The sequence below is a fragment of the Carettochelys insculpta genome, chromosome 2, assembly GCF_033958435.1.
Source record: "Carettochelys insculpta isolate YL-2023 chromosome 2, ASM3395843v1, whole genome shotgun sequence".
NCBI classification, from domain to species: Eukaryota; Metazoa; Chordata; order Testudines; family Carettochelyidae; genus Carettochelys; species Carettochelys insculpta.
This window is the reverse complement of record NC_134138.1, coordinates 788,387-813,356: the sequence shown is the minus strand read 5'-3', so window position 1 is coordinate 813,356 and position 24,970 is coordinate 788,387. Positions and strand designations below refer to the sequence as shown.

General features: G+C 46.7%; 1 protein-coding gene across 27 annotated transcripts in view; it reads left to right on the top strand.

Annotated features, from left to right (window-relative positions):
• The window catches only part of SCRIB (scribble planar cell polarity protein), a 341,713-nt gene that overhangs the window by 116,303 nt on the left and 200,440 nt on the right, over positions 1 to 24,970 (top strand). For 26 of the 27 annotated variants that reach the window (XR_012644304.1, XM_074986390.1, XM_074986386.1 and 23 more), the window contains 2 exons: positions 14,372 to 14,461; positions 19,548 to 19,625. The exons of the other annotated variant lie outside the window; for it this stretch is intronic. Coding sequence is in view for 25 of the 26 variants with exons in the window: in XM_074986390.1 (XP_074842491.1) it covers positions 14,372 to 14,461; positions 19,548 to 19,625 (168 nt within the window). In the remaining variant the exon portion in view is untranslated. The remainder of the gene's footprint in view (positions 1 to 14,371; positions 14,462 to 19,547; positions 19,626 to 24,970) is intronic. 27 annotated transcript variants of the gene reach the window in all.

The following is a 24,970-nucleotide window of genomic DNA, read 5'->3' as shown; positions in this document are numbered from 1 at the left end:
ACAGGACAAGCCCAAGAGAGAAACCAACAGAACACCACTAGCCATCACCTACAGTCCTCAGCTAAAACCTCTACAGCGCATCATCAGGGATCTTCAACCCAGCCTGGACAATGATCCCACACTTTCCCAGGCCTTGGGAGGCAGACCAGTCCTTGCCCACAGACAACCTGCCAACCTAAAACAAATCCTAACAAGCAACTATACACCGCACCACAGTCACTCTATCTCAGGGACCCATCCATGCAACAAACCTCGTTGCCAGCTCTGCCCACATATAAACAGCAGCAACATCATTACAGGACCTAACCGGATCAGCCACACCATCGTGGGCTCGTTCAGCTGCACATCTACCAATGTAATTTATGCCATCATGTGCCAGCAATGCCCCTCTGCCATATACATCGGACAAACTGGACAGTCTCTACGTAAAAGAATAAATGCACACAAATCAGACATCAGAAATGGCAATATACAAAAACCCATAGGAAAGCACTTCAATCTCCCGGGACACACAGTAGCAGATTTAAAAGTAGCTATCCTGCTGCAAAGAAATTTTAAGAACAGATTCCAAAGAGAAATTGCTGAGCTACAATTCATCTGCAAATTCAATACCCTCAGCTCAGGATTAAACAAAGACTGTGAATGGCTGGCTAAATTCAGAAGCAGCTTCCCCTCTCTTGGAGTTCACACCTCCAGATCTACTGATGACAATACAACTCAGCCTGCCTGCCTGAGCTAACCTCATTATCCCCAGCCTTGCTCTGGCCTATTTATACCTGGCCTTGCAGATTTCCAGGACCAGCATCTGAAGAAGTGAGTTAACTCACGAAAGCTCATGCTCTAAACTTTTCTGTTAGTCTATAAGGTGCCACAGGACCCTTCGTTGCTGCTATAGGTTTACTTAGTGCTGCCTCAGCAACGAGGGCTAAACTTGATGACATCTCTGTTACCTGCATAAATTTCTCATCCCTTCCACGCTCAGGGACATACACACCTTTACCCAATCCATAGGGCTCAAGGTGTGACCCTATTAATTTAAACTCCCACCCTTACCGAATTCTTAGGGCTTGGGGCGTAATTCCCTGCGGGGTGCGGGGTCTGTGCCACTGAAAAAGCCTTCCACAGTAAGAGCAACGAAGGGTCCTGTGGCACCTTATAGACTAACAGAAAAGTGTTGGGCATGAGCTTTCGTGAGCACAGACTCACTTCATCAGATGCTGGTCTTGGAAATCTGCAGGGCCAGGTATAAACAAGCCAGAGCCACCCTTGCTCTGGCTTGTTTATACCTGGCCCTGCAGATTTCCAAGACCAGCATCTGATGAAGTGAGTCTGTGCTCACGAAAGCTCATGCCCAACACTTTTCTGTTAGTCTATAAGGTGCCACAGGACCCTTCGTTGCTGTTACAGATCCAGACTAACACGGCTACCCCTCCGATACTTTCCACAGTAATATTCTTATTCTCTAGTTATTGACAATTACCAAGCAAGCAGAATACACGCTAAGCACTCAGTGTCACACTCACCAGTCCTGACAAGGCAGGCAGACTTCCACTGTTGGGACAGACAAAGTCACTCTCTGGATGCTGGTTGCTGCACCTCAGGGTTTTGGGGGGTATTGGGTGGGGGTGAGTCCTCCTTAAGGTGTTCCTTCTTCCCTCCTGCTTGATGTTCTGTTCCTCTTTTCCCCCTTTTTCCTTCTTGGAACCCAGTTTAAGTAGTGAAATTTGAGTCCTGCTTAGCTATATACTTAGACAATTATTTTAGTACAATTTTAATAACCAATCATAACCTGCAGTAACAGAATTACCTGACCAATCATAACCCACCACCTTAACTGATTTACACCTAACTAATTATACAGCAGACAGGATCAATTACAAACCAGACAGAGATTATACAGAAAACAGTAGAAAAGTGAAGACAATCAGCTGAGAATGGTGGTTCCACAACCTCAGCTATTGATAAGTCATTGCCTGCCAGATAAAATGCTGTTACCTAAGTTTTCTTTATCTTGAGATCTATTTAACGATGGGTGGCACTAGGATGTGGTTGTCTTCTGGACAGCCTTATGTGACGCTGTTGTACTGGAATGTAGATGGAATGCAAACATGTGACTTGCAGCTTCACAGTTAATGGCTGTTGCTCTTTACTCTGGCTGCAGACAAGCTATAGGCCCCTCAATATAGCTAGAGAAACCATACTGGTTATGCTGTTACGCCTCAAGGTCTCTCCTAGCCATGCAAAGGGCTGAATATGACACACGAGGTCCCCATGCAGTAACTTTGTATCAGCCAAACTTGTAAGCATGTCAAAGAATTAAAAGAATTTTGTTTGGCAAGACCAGTTTTCCATAAAACCCCATCAACTTTTGTTAGTTATATTCCCATCCTTAAATTCTGTATTGAACAAATCCTGTATTCACTTTATTGCTCAATATTGTTGTCAGGCTAATGGGCGTCTAAATACGTGTATCGTCCCACTTGCCTTCTTCGAATATTGGCATGACATTTGCACTCTTCCATTCTACTACAATTTCCCCAAATATTCCAAGGTTTATTAAAAATTAACATCTCTGGGCTAGACATCTCAGACAACTTTTTTAGTACTCTTGGGTGTAGGTTTTCCAGAGCTGCTGATTTACAAGTGTTTATTTCTAGTGGATGCTGTTCAACAGTCTCCTTAATTACTAACGGACTGGAAAGTACTTCATCATCCTCATGTAATAAGAGTTCAACATTCCTGTGCAGAACTATGTTCAGTGTGGTGGGCATAGCTCTGGTAGCTTCCAGTTTAGGAACCAAAGAACTAAGGGTTAGCACAAACCTCTCAACCATTTACTCTGTGCCAGGTTCGGTTGGCCAGCTAGTTTTCTCTAACATAAGCACAGACCAGCATTTTTACCCCCAGCCAGTGTCAAAACACACTGCTGTATACGTAGTCCCCTACCCAGTGTTAGTCACATTACTTAATGTACTAGTGGCAGGTGTTCAGATACTGTGGGGTTAAAGGTAATGTTGTAAGGGTGTGCTACTGTGACGCAGTAGCGTTACCAGAGGCCTTCAGTGTAGTTGTGACCTGTGCCAATGGTAAGGATTCTCCCCATCTTCCATGAGAGATGTAGCTATGCCAATGTAATTTCTTAGTGTAGATCAGGCCTAAGAATCTGGTAGGACAGTGTCAAAATCTTGAGAATGAAATGGTCCCGTTTCTCAGAACCAGGCACTGAAACAAAAATCCATCATGGCGTGGAGGTCAGACTCAGGGTTCAGGTAGTTCAGTCTTCCATTTCATAGCAGCCACCACCAGGGCTGGTAGTCCTGAAGTAGGAGGTTTTAGCTCCCTTCCCAGACCTTTTTCTTAACATCAGTGGTAAGAATCATGGTTATCGTTACTATATATATTGCTCTTTAAATCTTAAATTCTAAGTCTGAAAGCTTTCCTGTAGTGATGAGTTACTTGGTTAAATTACATCTGGTGAGAGACACTATTTTCTTTTATCACTTTGAATTAGCAGCATTCTAATTGTATTAATGTTTCTTTGTTGTGACACAGGGAAACAAGCTCTTGGATCTTTCCCAGGCCATTATTTTGCATACTTTTATTGTGTCCACAGTGATTTGTCTCCTATCTAAAATAAGCAATCCCATTCTTCTCAATCCCCTTTCATAATTTTTTTTCAATAGTGCTAATTGTTGTGAACTTGAGTAAGTCACTTCCCCTGCTATTCTGTAATTCATCAACAAGAATTAATTGGAACAATTAATCAAGTTCCTGTCACTTATATTCATTAACTCCAAATTAAATGTTGAACTAAGACCCTCTAGTTCAACTACAAATTACAGGGCTGGATGCAGGTGCCCCAGGGGAAGGTTCTCTGGTGTGTGCTATGCAGGAGATCAGCCCATAAGGACATATTTGCTGCTTTTTCACCCTAAATTCTATGAATTTGTAAAACAGGGAGTAGAACCAGATCCTCAAAGCTATTGAGAAGGCCAACTTCCATAAATTTCAATGGAAGTGACGAGCCTTAACCTCCTTTGAGACACTAGACCTATAGGCCGTGTCTACATGTGTCCCAAACTTCGAAATGGCCACGCAAATGGCCATTTCAAACTTTACTAATGAAGCGCTGAAATGCATATTCAGCGCTTCATTAGCATGCGGGCGGCTGCGGCACTTCGAAATTGACATGCCTCACCGCCGCGCGGCTCGTCCAGATGGGGCTCCTCTTCGAAAGGACCCCACCTACTTCGAAGTCCCCTTATTCCTATCTGCTCATGGGAATTAGATGTAGCCATAGTGCCTTCCTGTAAGGCAGCTGGTGAGGTTAAATTGACTTGTCTGGGAGGCTGCTGGGATTCAAGGAAAAACCACTAAAGAAATTAGTAGAAACTTCTGGAAATAGGGCTTGTCTGCCAAGGTAGGGCAAAGGCACTGCAGTCTGTGTCCAATCCCTGATTTCTCTCTGCTTACCTCCCTTATTTAGGCTGGAGAAGCCCATTGATGAACAACTGTCCCACCAGTTGCCACAGGCAGAACTGGATTGACTCTGATGGGGGGCCCTCTAGTGTGGGGCCAAAAATGAGGGGTTCAGTATGCGAGAGGATGCAGGATAGAGTTGTGCGGTCACGATGGGTTGTAGGGTGCGGGTGCCTGCTGGGTGTGGGAACTTGGCTAGCGGTAGCTTGCAGGAGCAGGGTAGCATGTGGGGGTGCTGAGTCTGGGATGGAGGTAGCGTGCAGGAGGGGGCTGGGGATTGTAATGCTTACCTGACGCAGCTCTGGGTGGGTGGTGGGGGACATGTGGCTCCATGTGGACTTGCACGTGAAGGCACTGCTTCCCACTGTTCCTATTAGCCGCAGTTCCTGGCCAATGAGCATGGTAGGGATGGAGCCTGCAGGCTGGCACTGCTCATGGTTGCACATACTGCTCCAGTGGGAGGCAGAAATGGGAATGGTAGCACACACAACTGTTCTCTCCCTCTGCCCATGCTAAGCAGAGCTGCAGCACACAGGGGTTTTAGTAGCTGCGTATTCGGGCTAACAGGGTCCTGGGCTGCAGCCCCTAAAGCCCCTTAATCTGGTCCTGGCCCCAGCTGCCCAGCCCACCTCCTTGCAGTTTTCTTCTAGATTACTATCAAGAAGAGGTTTTACGAGCATGTGGGCCTCCCTCAAGTGGCGCAGCACTAGTGACCCTGAGGATCCTGATGCAGGAAGTGTTAGCTTATCTTTTCCCTATTCCTTGAATTTGCCATGTGCCTGAGTAGGACATTGCTATCATGTTACGAGTCTCTCCTTTCTTCCCCCCAGTGTCATTTTAACATCTGAGCAGCCGTCCTTGTGAAGCAGCCTCAGCTTGCAAGCCTCATGTGCTTGACATCCTCTCTGATTAATGCTGTTCCCTGCTTCTCTTGCTGCTCAAGGTGACTCAGAATATCTCCGATCTTTCTGTCCAGGTGGAACTGGGCTTTTTCCTCCTCCTGCTTTGCCCTCTGTGACTCCACACTGAATTCCAAAGGTCTCTAACAAACAGCTGGGGGAAGGAGGCTTCCCATTTCTTCCTTAGAGAGAGTGTAAACAAGACCTTGGAACACTGAAAACTGGCAGATCATGATGACCGGGATTTCTTAGGCCTATGGGTTAGCATATAACAGTGAGTCTACAGTGCTGTTGTGGTCAGGAACCTTAGGTGCCTGGAGACTTTTAGTACAGGTTAAGCATGAATAAAGCGTGCTACAAGACTATTATTTGAAGAGTACACAACAGCTATTCAGATATTCCTTTGTAAGTTTTCCCTCCTTTCCAGTAAAAAGAAAAGTCCCTTCTGCTCTGGTGTCATTAAGAAAAGCTGCAGGGATGCGCCTGGGTACTTGGCATTGCTGAACTTCAATCCTGTCCCTGTTAGCTGTTATACTCTATTACTACTTCATGCAGGGTGCTGTGCTGCTCTCCTCCCCCTTAGTGTGAGGGAGGAGGTTTTTGTGGCTCATCAGCCCCTTATTATGAATGTTCTCCACAAACCAAGAACAAGAGTGATAACACAATGCAACCTCCAAAAGTAGTATGGAGTTCAGGGTATGGCTGCACAGCAGCTGGTAGGTGTGATTCAGACTGTGGATAGACATACATATGGGGATGATGCTCAAGCTAGTGCAGTGGCTGAGGCTTTTCAGACTACTTGTACCCCATTCAGGAGTCCAATTTGTCTTGGTTATCCCCAAGTTTAACTTCATTTAAAAACTACTTGCTTATAAAAGTGTTACAGCATGCTACTACTGTAAATACAGTTTCTTATTTTAACCATATAATTATAAAATAAATCTGTTGGAATATTGTATTTACATTTCAGTGTGTAATAATATATAGCGGTATGAACAAATAATTAATTGAATGAAATTTGTACTAGAGCTGGCAAATGATTAAAGATTACTATTAATCAGGTAATTAAAATTGTGATTAATCATGCTGTTCATAGAATGCCCATTAGTAAATGTTTTCTGGATATTTTCTACATTTTCAAATATATTGATTTCAATTACAAGAAAGAATACAAAGTGTACAGTGCTGATTTTATATTTTCATCAGAAATATTTTCATTGTAAGGAAAGTATTTTTCAGTTTACCTCATACAAGTACTGTACTGCAATCACTTTATCATGAAAAATGAGCTTAAATGTAGAATTATGTACAAAAATAAAGTAAAATTATAGAACCTAAAAGTCCACTCAGTCCTACTTCTTGTTCAGACAATCACTCAGACAAACAAGTTTGTTTACATTTACAGAAGATAATGCTGCCTGCTTCTTGTTTTCAGTGTCCCTTGAAAGTGAAAACAGGCATTCACCTGACACCTTTGTAGCTGGCCTAGCAAGATATTTACATGCCAGATATGCCAAATATTAATTTGTCCCTTCATGCTTTGACTGCCTTATCAGAGGGTATGTCCATGTTGATGCCACTTGTTTAAAAAAAAAAAAAAAAAAAAAAGTGAATTTAAAGTTTGAGAATGAACTCGCTGGGGGAGAATTGTATGCCTCTGATGTGTTTGACCTGTGTTATGCCATATATGTCATGTTGTAGTAGTCTTGGATGATGTCCTAGCACATGTTCATTTTAAGAACATGCCACTGCAGGTTTTCCAAAACACAGAGTACCAATGTGAGACTTCTAAAAATAGTTACAGCACTCCAGGCTTAAGAATCCAAAGTGCCTTCCAAAATCTGACGGACGAGGAGTGGAGCATGCTTTCAGAAGTCTTAAAAGAGAAACGCTTCTATGCAGAAACTGAACCTGAACCACCAAAGAAGAAAATCAACCCTCTGCTGGTGGCTTTGGAACAATGAACATGTATCAGTCTGCTCTGTTTTGGATCATTATCTAGCCAAGCCCATCATCAGCTTGGACACGTGGCCTCTGGAATGGTGGTTGAAGCCCGAGGGAACATGTGAATCTCTAACTCACCTGACATGTAAATATCTTGCAGTCGCAGCTACAACAGTGCCATGTTGAATGCCTTTTCTGACTTCAGAGTGACATTGTGAATAAGAAATGGGCAGCATTATCTCTTGCAAATGTATACAAACTGATTTGTCTGAGTGAGTGGCTGTACAAGATCTAGGAATGAGTGGACTTGTAGGCTGTAAGGTTTTATATTGTTCGCTTCTGAGTGTAGTAGAGTAATAAAATATTTACATCTGTAAATTGTATTTTTGCAGTAGAGATTGCACTACAGTACTTTTAAGAAGTGTATTGCAAAATAGTATTTTTACAGTGCAAATATTTAAAAAAAATTAGTGAGCATGTATGCATATATTCTGCATTGTAACTGAAAACAATTTTATTTAAAAATGTAAAAAAGCACCCAAAATATATAGTACATTTCAATTGGCATTCTATTACTTTACAGTATGATTAAAACTGCAATTAGTTGTGAATAATTTTTTGAGCTAATTCCATGAATTGACTGCAATTAATCAACAGCCCTAGTTCATACTGATTTTTGCAAGTGCTTTTTGTGTTACCTCGTGTAAAACTAAGCACATTATCTAGGTGAATTGATGTATGCCCTGGAATAACACTAGGTATCCCCAGGCCAATGTGTATCCTTTGTTGAGAACCACTGAGCTATTGCCTAAATTAATCTGGCCACAGCACCATGATTAGTGGTTTAGGCCAGCTACCCAAATATTTTCTGGTCTGTTCAAGTGGCAGAGCGATCTGAAAACATCTGCTTATTGTCCATCAGCAGTTAAAAAAGCTAACAGTGTTAGGAAAGGAATCGCTGAGACAAATATATTGCTGCTGTATAGGTCGATTTAGGCTGACAGGCCGTTACTGCAATCGACTGTGCAAATCAGCCATGAGAGAAGCTGCAGACTCAAATGCTGCTCATAGAGCCTCACCGCTGCTGCTAACCACCGTCTCTCGAGATGAAAAGGGACTATAAAAAAAAAAAAAAAAAAAAAAAGGTCCATAGTATGCCTGAATCTTGTGTGACATTCTGGTTGCCCTATCTAAGAAAGGCTAGGATTGGAGACAGCACAGAGAAGGGTAACAAAACTCATTTGGTGTATGGAACAGCATCCATAGGAAAGGGCATTAGAAGTACAGTGGGGAAATGATAGTCTATAAAAATCTTAAAGGTGTAGAGAAAGTGAATAGGGATATGTCCGTTTATCTCATAATGTTACGCACTGGCCACGGCCAGAGGCAGGATCCTGGGCTAAGTGGACCATTAATCTGACCCAGTATGGCTGTTCTTATAGCTAAAGTTGGAAGTTCCTACCACATGCCATCTCTGGGGCCAGGGCAGGATCATTTACTCCTTTTAGATATTTGATTGTTTGCTTTAGCACTAAGCAGACCAAGTATAAGTTTTCTCTCTCTGCTGATCACACCCTTCTGATATTTCAGTTTGTGGTCATGTCCCTTTAGTTGTTGCTTAGCAATACGGGACAGATTTAGCTTGTCTAATCTCTCCTGGTGAGTCAATTTTTTCTGGCTGTTGACCTATTCCATCTCTCTTCTCTGAACACTCCATTTTTTCATGATGAATAGTCACAGAGAGGTAGCTATGTTAGTGAGTATCTGAGCAAAAGAAAAAAGCAGTCATGTAGCACTTTAAAGACTAACAGTTTATTAGGTGATGAGCTTTTATGGGGCAGACCCACTTCAGATCTGGAGATAGTTCTTGCCGGAAATGGTACAGTGCTATCTCCAGATCTGAAGAAGTGGGTCTGGCCCACAAAACCTGATCAATGGTTAGTCTTTGAAGTGCTACAGACTGCTTTTTTGTTCCATTTTTTCCATATATCACGTGGTGTCCAGAAGTAAGATGGGATAGCCAAGTGAGGTCCCCCTCAAACACACAGAGAATGACACTGTCATGTGCGTGGGCCTGAGGGAACTGAAGCTGAGCACAGGATCGTGAGAGGGTAGAGTCTCTACAGAGCTGTTGAGTGAGAGAGTCTGGCTCCTCCCTGGTCTGGGCCCAAAGGTCGCTGGGGTTTTCTAGCTGCTGTACACTGCTGCAAACTCTGGTCTACGTCAGAGCTGTCACCCCATCTTACCCTCTGGTGGCTACTCCTGTGGTCCAAGGCTTTCCTTTCCATTAGGAATCTGGGGTTTGCTTTCTCCTTCCAGGAGTGTATATGCTGCTGGTATCCAGGTTGAAAATCTCTGTTATTTCCTGCCATGATCTCTTCACTCTGTTCACCTGGTACTGCTTTCACTTGCTGGAGAATTAATTGCCAGGGAGTGGGGGCTGCTCCCCCATTTAGAGCATTAGCACTGGCTCAAGACTTACAGAGTTTAAGGGCAGAGGACACATTAGATCATGTAGTCTTATGGTCTGTATATCACAGGTCCCTGAATTCACTTAGTTACCCCTCTTTCAAGCCCTCTGCTGTGTTTGATTGAAGCATCTGTTTCGGAAAGTCATCCAGGATTAGAACACAGCAAGAGAGGGAAAATCCACCACTTCCCTTACCTTACTCAACTTATTAAATACAATCATAGAATACTAGGACTGGAAGGGACCTTGAGAGGCCATCGAGTCCAGCCCCCTGCCCCAATGACAGGACCAAATACTGTCTAAACCATCCCTGATAGACATCTGTCTAAACTGGTCTTAAATATCTCCAGTGATGGAGATTTCACAACTTCCCTTGGCAATTTATTCCAGTGTTTGACCACCCTGACAGTTAGGAACTTTTTCCTAATGTCCAACTTAAACCTCCCTTGCTGCAGTTTAAGTCCATTGCCTCTTGTTCTATCCTCAAAGGCCAGGAAGAACTACTACTTATTACACCCTTTCAGGTACCTGAAAACTGCTGTCATGTTGCCCCTCAATCTTCTCTTTTCCAAACTAAACAAGCCCAATTCTTTCAGCCTTTCTTCATAGGTCACATTCTCTAGACCTTTAATCATTCTTGTCGCTCTTTTCTGGACCCTCTCTAATTTCTCCTATGCCTTTTTTGAACTGCAGTGCCCAGAACTGAATGCAATACTCCAGCTGAGGCCTAACCAGTGCAGAGTAGAGCAGAAGGATGACTTCTCGTGTCTTGTTCACAATGCAGCTGTTAATGTATCCCAGAATCATGTTTGCTTTTTCTGCAACAGCATCACACTGTTGACTCACATTTAGCTTGTGGTCCATTATAACCCCTAGATCCTTTAAAGTCTATTTGCTCCAGATCCCTGGATAGCCCTCTCAAGGATTGAGCTCATAACCCTGGTTTTAGCAGTCTAATGCTCAAACCACTGAGCTAGCCCTCCCCCACAAATTAATTAGGGGGTACACATCTCCTAGAGCTGAAAGGGACCTCAGCAGGTCATCTAGTCCAGTCCCCTGCCCTCTTGGCAGGGCCAAGCACCATCCTTGGTATTTGTTTGCCCCAGTCCCTTAATGGCCTTCTCAAGGATTGAGCTCACAACCCTGGGTTTAGTAGGCCAATGCCCAAACCACTGAGCTGTTGGTGGGCTGCAACACTCTAGCTTTTAATCATTGTTTGCCTGATTTCTAAGTTGAATTTGTCTGATTTCAGCTTCCAGTCATTGCTTCATTTTCTATCTTTTTTTCCTAGAGTAAAGTTCCTGTTAACATGTGGTATTTTCTTTGTATGACCATACATACACATGGTAATTAGATCACCCCTCAGTCACTTTTGTACACAGATTAACCTCTGTAGGTCTCTGTATCAAGCATTTTCTCAAGCTCTTGAAGTATTTGTGGCTCTGTTCTGTACTGTCTTCAGTTTTGCTCACACATTTTTGAAAATTGTACCAAGAATTGAACCAAGTGTTCCTAAATCCGCCTCACTAAAGTCACCCAGATGTTGAAATCCCTCTTCTTTCTCCTTTCTGCTTATCCCATCAAGGAGAACATCAGCCCTTTTTACTTCATCAACTCCCATGTTCTGTTGCTTGATCCCACACTCCTTTGGAGTTGCTGCTTTCTCAGGTGTAGTTCACCATTCTGTAGGGACCTGCACTCTGGTTCATTGCGTGTAACTTTGCTTTTGTATGACTGCTCTGTCCTCGTAGATTAGCAGAACTTAATGCACGAAGGGACTAATAGATCAAGTACAGGTTGAAACTCCCAAATCTGCCATTGTCTTGTTCAGCAAGATCCATGGTCTGGCAGGAGGAGGGGCCAGCCAGACCAGTGGCAGGGGCCCAGGGCAGGGCAGCCATAGCTGCTCTGGTGGGCAAGTGGGTGGGGCATGAGGGGGAGCTGTAGCTAGGAGGCCTGAGCCCAGGAGCTGCAGTGAGAGACTCTTCCCTGGTCCAGGAGTGGTGTCCAGGGCTGGCTGCTTAGGAAGCTGTGGCCTGGGGAAGCTGCAGCCAGGGCTGGGTGGAAAGCCACGGGCCAGGGAGCAATGGCTCACACAGCTCATCCCTGGAGGTGGGCAGGAAGCTGCAGCCCATGGAAGCTGCAGCCCATGGAAGCTGCAGTGGGGGCTGGGCGGAAAGCCATGGTTCAGGAAAGCTGCAGCTGGGGCTGGCAGGAAGCTGTGGCCTGGAAGAGGTGGGGAGGGGGAGCTGTGGCCAGGAGCTGGGGATCTTGCTGGGGGGCAAGGGGAGGAGTTGGGGAGCCATGGGTAACAACAGGGAGGGAAGCCCAGGAGAAGGGTCTGGAGCCAGCAGGTGGGGCAGAACTGTCCTTACCTGGTCCGGGATTGCACATATCCCAAGTGTGATGGCCCAGGCAGGTTGAACCTGTGGTCTAATCTGGCTAAAACATGATTTACCACTCCTCTAAACTTTGACTTGCTCACCTGTTACAGCAGTAGTGAGTTTATATTACCTGCAGATCATTGATAACTCTGCTGAATAGTTTTAAGCCACATACTGATTCCTGGGAAATGACACTAGAGATACCTCCATTTGATAATTCCCTATGGTTATGTCAGCCAGTTCTTAATCCATTTAACCTGTGCTCTGTAGATTAATGTAGTGAGATACCATGACTGGAAGCTATACAAGTTCATTCATTTTAGAGCCAGAATTGGAAGCAGAAATACAAGAAAGCAAGAAAAGGGCAGAGGAAATCAAGAGAGTGTGAGAGAGCAGAGACAGAAGCCCTGTTTAGTGGCTGACTGAGTTGTAAGCCTTCTCTGACTGATCAGGCAGTTTTCTGAGGCCTGTCCTCTCAAAGCATCATGAAACTTCATTATTATCTGCCAGATTGGCAGGCAGCAGTCAATACAGTGAGGATCAATGTATCATGTCGAGTATAGTGGTTATAAACCAACTGCTGAGTGCTCTCCTCTCAACTTTGGTATTCCACCAGAATGAGAAGTGTAGGTGGAATTAACAGAAGAGCATCATCTTTGACTTGCTGCAGTGAAGATACCATGGTTCCTCGTAAGCAGATGTAAGTGCATCAGCTTCAGCTACTTTGTTCACAGAGCTGAAGTTGTGTAACTAACATCGATGGAGAGACTAGGCCATAGGCACATGGCAGTTCCAAAGCCACAATAATTCATAAAGGCCAGTTGTTCACACATGGCTCACGTCATGCACTGAGCTTTGATGGGAGCTGCGTGAAATCATCTTTTCCAAGAACTCCCAAATTCCTATGCCTTACATTCAGACTAACCCTGTCTTAGGCAGTCCAGATTCAGTGGTTCCCTAGCCATGACATGAGAAGCACCAAGCAGGGTCCTTACCAGAAAGAGGCCACCAGAGGAGATGGCTCAGATTTGCTCTGGCCTCCCACCCTGGTGCTGTCTGTGTGGATGGTCCCTGTTATGCGTGTTCTTAGAGCTAGATGCCTCTGTAGCAGCCTTTGTGTGGTCTAGACTTTGTTTTCATAGAAGTGACATCTTGCAGGCAGCATATTTCTTCCTGCCTTCTTCCTCCCCCCCGCGCCACCAGCACCCTGCTTTCCCCATGGGCTCTCTGTGCATTTCCATCACCATTTCCCAGTGGGCTCACCTCACTTGGCTTCTTGGGCCTCTGGCACTCGGTGAGCCCCCAGAACTCCTTTCTTCCCTGTCGCTGAGGGAGTGGAAGCCAAGCACCTCTCCACACAGCACTTTCTGCTGGCCCTGGATTTAGGCAGCCATCTGAGGCCCAGGCACAGGGCTACAAACTGCTCTCAGGGATAGAGAGAGAGCATTAAGCAGGTGGGGCAGGGAGTGAGAGAGGAGAGAGGGGAGGCAGCTGTTGGATTCCACAGCCAGGATCCTGCATTTGCCTTTCCCCAAGGGGAGAAGAGTAGCAGCTCCCTGATCCTGTTTGCAGCTAGTGGGGCAAAGAGAGTAATTTGAGGGCCATGCACTGGTGTCAATCTGTGGGTATAGGAGTCAAGTGCATGTTAGGGTGAAGAGAAGCCCTTGCTTTTGCGACATCAGCATAGAATTGGACTCCAAAAGAAAGGAGACCATGATACATGATTGGAAGTTGGCACTATCTCTGGCTCTTGTCACTCAGCATCTGGCTCAATCTCCCCTTGTTCCCCACCTCCACCTTCTATTTAGTGACCTCTGACCTCCCCAAGCCCCTGTACCCCCAGTGTCTGCTCAGTCCCCCACATCCCACCTTGAGTCTCCTCCCTACACCTACTGCTTTTCAGTTTGCCATGGTGTTGGCCACAACACTGGCTGGCAGGTTGGGCCTTGATCTAAAGGTCAGAGACAGATCCATGAGAAGGGGCCGAGCAGCTGATTAGTGCCATGGCCTTGGGTGCTAACAGCCAGGTGTGGCTGCCATTCTGTCTCCCATCAGCCCTTCTGTTTTTGCACAAAAACATGAGCAGCTCTGCACACGCGTAAAAAGAAATGCATATTTATATTCATATGTGCTGGTAGCTCTCTCCCTCAGCTATGTCTGCATTGCTCAGTGATCTGTTTCCGTTTGGCTTGCAGCTGACCCTGACTATTCTGCGGCAGACGGGAGGGCTGGGCATCAGCATCGCAGGGGGCAAAGGCTCAACTCCATACAAGGGTGATGATGAGGTAAGGACCTAGGATGTCTGCGGGGTAGAGCCTGCCTGCTCTAGGGCAGGATCTGTCTAAATAAAAGTGAAATGGGCCCCATAAAGACAGTGCCTGACCCCTGTGTGTTCTGGATCTGCTCTGTGGATATGTGAGGGGCACACAGAGCAATGCAGGACTAGTCTTAGATCCTTTTGGAAGCAGGAGTCTTGTAGGGCTGAGCAAGGGAGAACGAATCACCCATGGAATGTAGGTTCTGGGCTTAACCACCAGTGCTTCTTTGTGGTTATAATGTAGTAACCTGAGACAGCACCACTTCTTGTTCGAGTGGTCCCCGTGGGTGCTCCACAATAGGTGTCGGGCTCGCCCGGCACTGCAGATCGGAATTCTTCTAGCAGTTTCTATTGGATCGCGCATGCGCCGACGCGTGCCGCCCCCTTGCGCGCCACCGGCCATGTGCGCGATCCGGTCCCCACCAGTTCCTTCTCAACCGCCATCGGCTGCAGACGGAATCCGCTCCAGCTAAAGCCAGAGACAGATAAGATAGTTGTTCTTACGTGTAGTTTGTTTGTTTTTGTCACTATCAAAAAAAAAAAAAAGAAGAGAAAGAAAGAGAATATTAGACAGCAGAAAGAAGAGGAACGAAGGAGAGAGGGGCGGACAAGAAGGCTAGTTAAGCCGTCCGCTGCCCCACAGGCTGGTGAATGTTATTTTGGGTTAGAAAGCACTGATTAGTGGCTAAGTACCCTATTAACAGTAAAGACTCACCGCGATGGCCTCCTCGGGGTTTAAGAAGTGTGAGTCATGCTGCAAGGCTATGCCGGCCTCCGATGGGCATAGTGAATGCATTCGCTGCCTGGGAGAGTCACGCATTACCCAGAAGTGTTCCCACTGCGCTAAGCTTACAGCCAGGGCCAGGAAAGACAGAGATGAGGCTCAAAATGATCTTGTTTGATAAGGCTCTCCAGCCGGAACTGCCGGAGAAGCCTCACGCAGAAGGGCCCTCTGGGTCACATAAAAGGAAGGCAGCCTCTTTGACCTCTTCAGCGCAGAAGAGGAGGAAACTCTCCCCGGCTCGATCCTTGCCGGCGGGCCCAGCGGGCAGGACAAGCGGAACGCAAAGCCCCCAGCTGCGAGCTCATGAAAACAGCAGCGCAGCAGCGCATGTGGCAGAGGCTGAGCCTCCGATTACACAACAGGCGGCACGGAAGGCGCCACGAGCGCCAACGAGGCAAGCGCCGGAATCGGCGGCGCCGACGCATGCAGCACCAGCCCCCGCGGCGCTGACGGCGCAGGGGCACCCGGCACGGAGCCTATCGGCGCCGGAGGAAGCTACCCGCGTAGCACCGCCACTGACTGTGCTGAGCGCGGCGCCAACAATGGGGCCGAGATCCCTGGCACGGGAAGGGGCGGCGCCCACCCCACAGGGGAGGGGCAAGGCAAAAACAAAAACTCGGCACCTCAGTCCATCTCCAGGCAGGGCCGCGCTGCCCTTATCTCCTAGCCCCCCCTCGAGATACGCTGCACCGACGGGCTGTAACTCCACCGGCTTATTTAGGGCCTCCCTCTCCGTTCCTCCAACCAATTTCACCGTGGCTTGGGCCACCTTCACCATTTCTGGGCATGGATCCCCTTGAGTACTATCACAAACCAGCTTTACCACTATCTATGTCGTCACAGAGGTCCCGCTCTCCCAGACATCATGGGTACACTCCCTGATCGTGGTCCAGGTCTCCATCACCGGGCCCTTGCCCATGCTGCTATGGTCGTCCTCATCATGCTGAACACAGACACCGCAGGTCTAGATCCAAGGGCAGGTCCGCCCCTGCTACTCGTCAATACTCCCGTGTACACTGTTGCTCTGGGACGGGAACACAGTTGTCTTAGGGGGAATTAGGTCCAGAATCCCGAGACTTCCCTTCACAGTCCTCCAGGGAGCAAGTATATCACCGAACTCGGGAGCCAGAGGATTTGAGGGAGGTGTACTCCAGCGGTTCCTCCTCATCCTCCCCAGATGAGGCCATGGCCCCTGGCGATGTTTCCCCCCCCGGATGACCTTAAACAATTCCAGGAGCTGTTCAAAAGAGTAGCTTTCACGCAGGACATTCAAATAGCAGAGGTGCGGGAGAAGCACCATAAACTCCTGAAAAATTTGAGACCCCGGCTTCATCTAAAATCGCTATCCCGCTGGATGAAGCCATTATGGAGTCAGCCACTAACATATGGCAGACCCCGGCCTCTATTCCGCCTACAAACAAGAGAGCGGATAAGAAGTACTTCGTCCCAGCCAAGGGCCTGGAGTTCCTCTTTAGTCACCCGCAGCCCAATTCTTTGGTGGTCGAATCGTCCCAGCAGAGGTCGAAGACGTCTCAGTACAAGTCGGGGGGGTCGGATAAAGATTTCAAGAGGCTAGAGCTGTTTGTCAGGAAGGTGTATTCCTCCTCTACCCTATTATTGAGAGTGGCAAATTACGCGGCACATCTATCAAACCACAACTTTGACAGTTACTCTAGACTCACTCCCCTCATGGATTCACTCCCGGAGGACAAGAAGCCGGCGTTAAAGGCGATTGTCCAAGAGGGCTATGCAGCGTCACGGACGGGAGTCCAGATTGCCCTGGACGTAGCGGACACAGCGGCACGTTCAGCAGCAGCAGCAGTGGTAATGCATAGGGAATCCTGGCTCCAGATGTCTGGTATCCCCAGGGACCTGCAGGCGAAGATCGTGGATCTTCCCTTTGATAAACAAAAGCTGTTTGCAGATTCAACCGACTCGGTCCTCCACTCTAGCAAAGACTCGAGGGCCACGCTTAGGACCTTGGGTATTTATACTTCCCCATAGAAGAAGAAGAAATTTTATCCTCAGCAAAGACGCTACGCTCACCAACCACAGCGTGCTCAATATCAGCGAGGCTCCGACCAAGGGCGCCATCAACAGCAGCAGCAATACAGGACTCCCAGGCGATGTTCTCAACAAAGCTGTACACCCTCAGGGCAGGCCCAGAGACAGCAAGTTTGACGGGTATGTCGGGGGCTGTACTATCAACACCTCATGTTCATAGGGGCGGTGGAAAGAGTGCCGGAACAATTCCAAGGGAAAGGTTTTTATTCACGCTACTTCCTAACAGAGAAGAAAACAGGAGGCTGGAGGCCGATCTTGGATCTACGGGGCCTCAACTGTTACTTGCGCAAGCAACGCTTTCGGATGATCACAGTTGCCTCCATACTTATGGCACTGGACGATGGAGACTGGTTTGCAGCCCTCGACTTACAAGATGCTTACTTTCATATAACATATAACAATCCACCCGGCACACAGACGCTTCCTCCGCAGCTGTTGGGGCACATGGCGGCAGCGACGTTTGTGGTACAGAATGCCAGGTTACACATGCGAAGCCTGCAGCATTGGCTGGCAAGTGTTCACAAACCGGCATCCCACACTGTCCATAGGATAGTGTCGCCCACGACGGAGGTGCGCAGATCCCTAGCGTGGTGGGAAAATCCCAAGAATCTGCTAGTGGGGATGCCTTAGAGAGCACATGTACGGAGGGCGTACAACAAGTCCTGGAGTGTAGCCGAAGGACCTCCACCAGGAGGACTTATGAACAGAAATGGACTCGATTTACAGCCTGGTGTTCCACCAAGCAGTTAGCTCCCCTTGACGTTTCCATAACCGTAATACTAGAATACCTATTGGACCTCAAACGAGACGGGCTTTCTCTATCCTCGCTAAAGGTCCACCTCGCTGCTATATCAGCTTTTCGGCATACAGAGGAAGGGCCCACTGTATTTGCCCACCCTATCGTCACAAGGTTCTTGAAGGGGCTGGTAAACCTTTACCCCCCTTGAAAACCGCTTCCGCCGTTGTGGAATTTGGACATGGTGCTCAGCATGCTATCAGGACCACCCTTTGAACCATTAGCCACGGTACCCCTCCGACTCCTTACGATGAAAACAACCTTCCTCCTTGCGATTACGTCAGCCCGCAGGGTGAGCAAGCTCGCAGCAGTGATGGCAATGCTGCCCTGCACAGTATTCTCAAAGGAGGCGGTAACCTTACGGTTACACCCAGCCTTCATTCCAAAAGTTTCCTCGGAGTTCCGTCTTAACGAACCAATAGTTTTACCCTTGTTTTAGCCGAAGCCTCACAGCTCCAGCAAGGAGGCGCACCTACATCTCCTAGACGTGAGAAGAGCGTTCACCTTTTACATAGACAGAACTAAGTCCTTCCGGAAAACGGAAAGGCTCCTAGTGTCTCTCGCTCCCAGGTCAAAAGGGGAAGTCCTCTCTTCACAGGGAATTTCAAAGCACATTGTGTCCTGTATAAAAATATGCTACGAGCTTCGAAAGACCGCTTTGCTGGCCCCACCTAGGGCTCACTCCACCAGGGCGGTGGCGGCGTCAACAGCCTTCTTCAAGGGCATCGCGTTAAAATACATCTGTAGAGCGGCGACCTGGTCATCCTACGACACCTTCGCCAAGCATTATGCCCTACATCGGGTATTCGAGGAGGATACCCATCTGTTGACAGCAGTCCTCTCAGGGGCAAGCTGCACATGAATCAATTACCCGCCTCCTTACTTGGGTTACTGCTGGGTAGTCACCTATTGTGGAGCACCCACAGGGACCACTCGAAGAAGAAAGAGAAGTTACTCACCTGTAGTAACGATGGTTCTTCGAGGTGTGTCCCCGTGGGTGCTCCACCACCCGCCCATCCTCCCCGCTCCGGATCTCTGTCTGGTGTTTTTCAGGAGCATCCGAGGCGGTTGTGCAAGGAACTGGCGGGGACCGGATCGCACACATGGCCGGGGGCGCGCAAGGGAGCAGCATGCGTCAGTGCATGCGCAATCCAATAGAAACTGCTGGAAGAATTCCGATCTGCGGCGCTGGGCGAGCCCGACACCTATTGTGGAGCACCCACGGGGACACACCTCGAAGAACCATCGTTACTACAGGTGAGTAACTTCTCTTTCTAGGCCTGGGTATTCCCCTCCCAATGACATACACCCACCAAGAGAAGGAATTCCTGCCTCTCTGGTCCCCAGTAACATCAGCTCCTGGGGGAAGGAGCCTGTTCTCCTCTTGCTAACATGACATTTTGCTTCCAGGGCATCTTTATTTCTCGTGTGTCAGAGGAGGGCCCTGCAGCTCGAGCAGGAGTCCGCGTTGGGGACAAACTCTTAGAGGTAAGAGCCCACTTTTGTGAAATGAGAAGGTATAGTGCTGTGAGGTACTGGCTGTGGGCTGCAGATTTGACTCCAATATTTGATTGAGAAGATTATTGTTTATTTGTATTGCAGTCATGCCTAGGGCTCCCAAATCAGGGATTGGGGATCCATTGTTCTAGGAACTGTAAAAACAGAACTAAACTTCCCTTGCCTAATGAGCTTGCAGTTGAGTTAATATCCTCATTAACCTTTAGTTGTACTTGCACTGATTTCACCACCTAGCGCATGGGGTCCTGGTTCCTGCAGGGCACTGTGAGGGGCTCCAATAATACAAATATCTAATAATATACACTAGCCCTCTTTAAAAACTCATTCAAATTTCATGAGTAGTCAGCTTCTGAAGCATGAATGGAGCAGTGCAGGGAGCAAAGTGCACATCTCTGAGTTAGCAACGAAGGGTCCTGTGTTAGTCTGTAAGGTGCCACAGGACCCTTCGGTGCTGTTACAGATCCAGACTAACACGGCTACCCCTCCGATACTTGATATCTGAGTTGGGAGGAATGACAATCAGCATTGAGGTCAGAGAAATAATACAAGGGTCTGTAACAAGAGCTCAGTTCCCAATTCATGCTACACCTGATGGTCTCCACATGTTCCCTGTACTGCTGCGAACTGCAGCCAGCCTCTTGGTAGCATTTGTGGGGTTGGCAGCATTCTGCTTACACAGGCCAATATTGCTCACTACCCACCATGGGCACTGAATCAAGCAGGGGATCATGTCGAAAAAATGCTGTGTGGTCATGTAATTAAAGACTGTCTCTTACTGCTGTCACGTGGGCAAGGTTCACTCTGGCATTTCCTAACTTACCAGCGCCTGGTTTTTCAACCCTTAATAACATTATTTAGCTTAATCATTTCACAGAGTTGAAGGACAGAACTAGTCTGATCTGCTCCATGGTATAGGCTGTTAAATTTCACCCAGTTATTCCTGTGCTGAATTGATAACTTTTGTTTGGCTAAAGCATCTTCCAGAACAGCTTCCTGTCTGAGTTTGGAGACATCGAGATGGAGAGCCCGCCACTTTCCTTGTCAGGGAAATTTCATCTTATTTAACTCTTTGATAGGACACCGGAAATAATGTGACTTCTCTGCACAGTAAGCCTGGGTGATTAGCATGCAGATGTGGCTCTCAGGTTAGCCTGGCCAACATACAAAAAAGCCAGTTCAGGTGTCTCTTATTCCAGTAGAGGTAAGCAACCGCTTTCAGTCTACCCAGGTGATTCAGTGAAGAATGCTGTACCAGAGACCTCACAGGGACAGGATCAGATGACCCCACTGACTGGAAGGCATGGGATGCATAGCCCTAGGGGTGGGGGTTCTACGACCACCACCCAAAGAAAAGAAGACGGGTGGTGGTGGTCGGGGACTCCCTCCTAAGAGAGACAGAGTCATCCATCTGCCATCCAGACTTGGAATCCCAGGAAGTTTGCTGGTTACCAGGAGCTAGAATCCAGGATGATGGAGTCTCTTCCAAAAATCATCAAACCTGTGCATTGTTACTCTTTCCTACTTCTCCATGTAAGAATTAATGACACAGCCAAGAATGAACTTGAGCAGATCACTGCAGATTATGTAGCTCTGTGAAGAAAGATCAAGGAATATGGAGCGCAGGTGGTGTTCTCGTCCAACCTCCCAGTTGAAGGATGGAGACCAGTTAGAGATCATTGAACCATGGAGGTAAATGCATGGTTGTGCAGGTGCTGTCAGACAGAGGGATTTGATTTCTTCGATCCTGGAATTGTGTTTCAGGAATAAGGATTGCTAGGAAGAGATGGGATCCACCCGATGAAAAGAGGAAAGAGCCTCTTTGCAGGCATGCTTGCAAAGCTAGTGAGGAGGGCCTTAAACTAGGTTTGTTGGGGGAAAGTGATGCAAGCCCTGAGGTAAGTGGGGAGGGAGGAAGGCACTACAAAAGAGGACCCCTGATTCAGAAGGAGAAGGTAGACCGATCAGCTAACTATCTAAGGTGTTTGTACACAATTGCAAGAAGCCTGGGAAACAAACAGGAAGAATTAGAGGCTCTGGCACAGTCAAAGGAGTATGAGATGATTGGAATAATGGAGACTTGGTGGGATGACTCTCATAACTAGAGTGCTGTCATGGAAGGGTATAAACTGTTCAAGAAGGACGGGTTGGGGAAAAAAGGAAGAGTTGCGCTGTGTGTGAGAGAGCAGTATGATTGCTCAGAGCTCCAGTACATGGAGGGAGGAAAGCCAGTTAAGAGTCTTTGGGGTAAGCTTAGAGGTGGTAATAAAAGAGGTGAAGTTGTTGTTGTTGTCTATGATAGACCACCGGATCAGGTAAATGAGGATTTCTTCCAAATCACAGCCCCGGTTCTCATGGGAGACTTTAGTCACCTGGACATTTGTTGGGAGACCAGTAGAGCAGCGCACAGACAATCCAAGGAATTTTTGGAGAATTTTGGAGGTAACTTCTTGGTACAAGTGCTGAAGGAACTGAGCAGAGGCTGTATGCAGCTTGACCTGCTGCTCACAAACTGGGAAGAACTAGCAGGAGAAATAGAAGCGGGTGGCAACTTGGGCTGCAGCAACCATGAGATGGTGGATTTCAGGGTCCTGACAAAAGGAAGAAGGGTGTGCAGTAAAATACAGACTCTTGATTTCAGAAGAGCAGACTTCAACTGCCTGAGAGAACTGATGGGCAGGATTCCCTGGAAAAATAATATGAAGGCGAAAGGAGTTCAGGAGAACTGGCAGTATTTTAAAGAGATCTTATTCAAGAGCGACAAATATGATTAAAGGTCTAGAGAACGTGACCTATGAAGAAAGGCTGAAAGAAATGGGCTTGTTTAGTTTGGAAAAGAGAAGATTGAGGGGTGACATGATAGCGGTTTTCAGGTATCTAAAAGGGTGTCATAAGGAGGAGGGAGAAAACTTGTTCTTTTTGGCCTATGAGGATAGAACAAAAGGTAATGGATTTAAACTGCAGCAAGGGAGATTTAAGTTGGACATTAGGAAAAAGTTCGTAACTGTCAGGGTGGTCAAACAGTGGAATAAATTGCCAAGGGAGGTTGTGGAATCTCCATCGCTGGAGATATTTAAGAACAGTTTAGATAGATGTCTATCAGGGATGATTTAGACAGTACTTGGTCCTGCCATTGGGGTAGGGGGCCAGACTTGATGGCCTCTCGAGGTCCCTTCCAGTCCTACTATGCTATGATTCTGTGATTATTGAAGACAGAGGAACAAACCATCCCAATGCACAGTAAGAAAAGCAAAAATGGTAGGCAACCAGCTTGGCTTACCAGGGAAATCCTGGGTGAGCTCACACTCTAAAGGGATGTATATAAGACGTGGAAACTTGGACAGATGGCTAAGGAGGAGTATAAGTTGCTAGTGATTGCCGGGGAACAATCAGGAAAGCAAAAGCCCAATTGTAATTACAGTTAGCAATGAATGAGAAGGGTAACAAGAAGGATTTCTGCAGGCATGTTAACAACAGGAGGGTGATCAGAGAGGGTGTGGGGCCATTACTGGATGAGAGAAGTAACCTAGTGACCGATAATGCAAGAAAAGCTGAAGCATTCAGTGCTTTTATTTTGCCTCAGTCTTCATGGGCAAGTTCAGTACTCAGCCTACGGCACAAGGCAATGCAGTATTGGAAGGATGTGGGCAGCCCTCAGTGGGGAAAGAACAGGTTAAGCATCTGATGAAGTGAGTCTGTGCTCACGAAAGCTCATGCTCAAAACTTTTCTGTTAGTCTTTGGTGGCATTCTCTGAAATGCTTCCAGTTCCACGCGCAGGGCCAGATAGACAGGCGGAACTTCAGAGTCTCAATGCGTGGATGAGACGATGGTGTAGGGAAGAGGGGTTTAGATTTATTAGGAACTGGGGACACTTTTGGGGTAGGGGGAGCCTATACAGGAAGGATGGGCTCCACCTAAATCAAGGTGGATCCAGACTGCTGGCATTAAACATTAAAAAGGACATAGAGCAGTTTTTAAACTAAGAGGTGGGGGAAAGCCGATTGGTGCGGGGGAGCACCTGGATCGGACGGAGACTTCTCTTACACGAGGCTCCATAGACAGGGATTCCCTAGAAGTTAGTCAGATAGGGAACGTGGGAAATAATATATGGGCAAGATCAGATGTAAAACAATCATGCATAAAAAAATCCACCGTGTCTGTGAAAGGCGGACATATAAATAGTGGTAGTTTTCTAACATGCTTTTACACTAATGCTAGGAGTCTGTCTAATAAGATGGGTGAACTGGAGTACCTCATATCAAAGGAGGAAGTTGACATAATAGGCATCTCAGAAACATGGTGGAATGAGGACAATCAGTGGGACACTATCATACCGGGATATAAATTATATCGGAAAGACAGAACAGGTCGTGCGGGTGGCGGAGTGGTACTATATGTGAAGGATAATATAGAATCAAATGAAGTAAAAATCCTAAAGGAATCAAAATGTTCCATAGAATCATTATGGATAACAATTCATTTCTCTAATATGAATATGGCATTAGGAATATATTACCGACCACCTAACCAGGACAGTGATAGTGATGCTGAAATGTTAAGGGAGATTAGAGAGGCTATCAAAATAAAAAACACAGTAATAATAGGAGATTTCAATTATCCCCATATTGATTGGGTGCATGTCACCTCAGGACGGGATTCAGAGATTAAATTTCTTGATGCCTTAAATGACTGCTTCTTGGAGCAGCTAGTACAGGAACCCACAAGGGGAGAGTCGGTTCTCGATCTAGTCTTAACTGGAACGCAGGATCTGGTCCAAGAGGTAACTGTTACTGGACCGCTTGGAAATAGTGACCACAATATAATAACTTTTAATATTCCTGTGTTGGGAAGAACACCGCAGCGGTCAAACACTCTGGCATTTAATTTCAAAAAGGGGAATTACACTAAAATGAGGAAGCTAGTTAAACAGAAACTAAAAGGTAGAGTAATTAAACTAAAATCCCTGGAAGCTGCATGGAAACTGTTTAAAGACACCATACTAGAGGCCCAACTTAAATGTATACCCCAAATAAAAAAACACAGTAAGAGACCTAACAAAGAACCACCATGGCTAAACAGCCATGTTAAAAAGGCAGTGAGAGAGAAAAGGGCAGCTTTTAAAAAGTGGAAGTCAAATCCTAGTGAGGAAAATAGAAAGGAACATAAACACTCCCAAATTAACTGTCATAATGTAGTAAGAAAAGCCAAAAAAGAGTTTGAGGAACAGCTAGCCAAAAATTCAAAAAACAATAGTAAAATGTTTTTTAAATACATTAGAAGCAGGAAGCCTGCTAAAAAAGCAGTGGGGCCCTTGGAT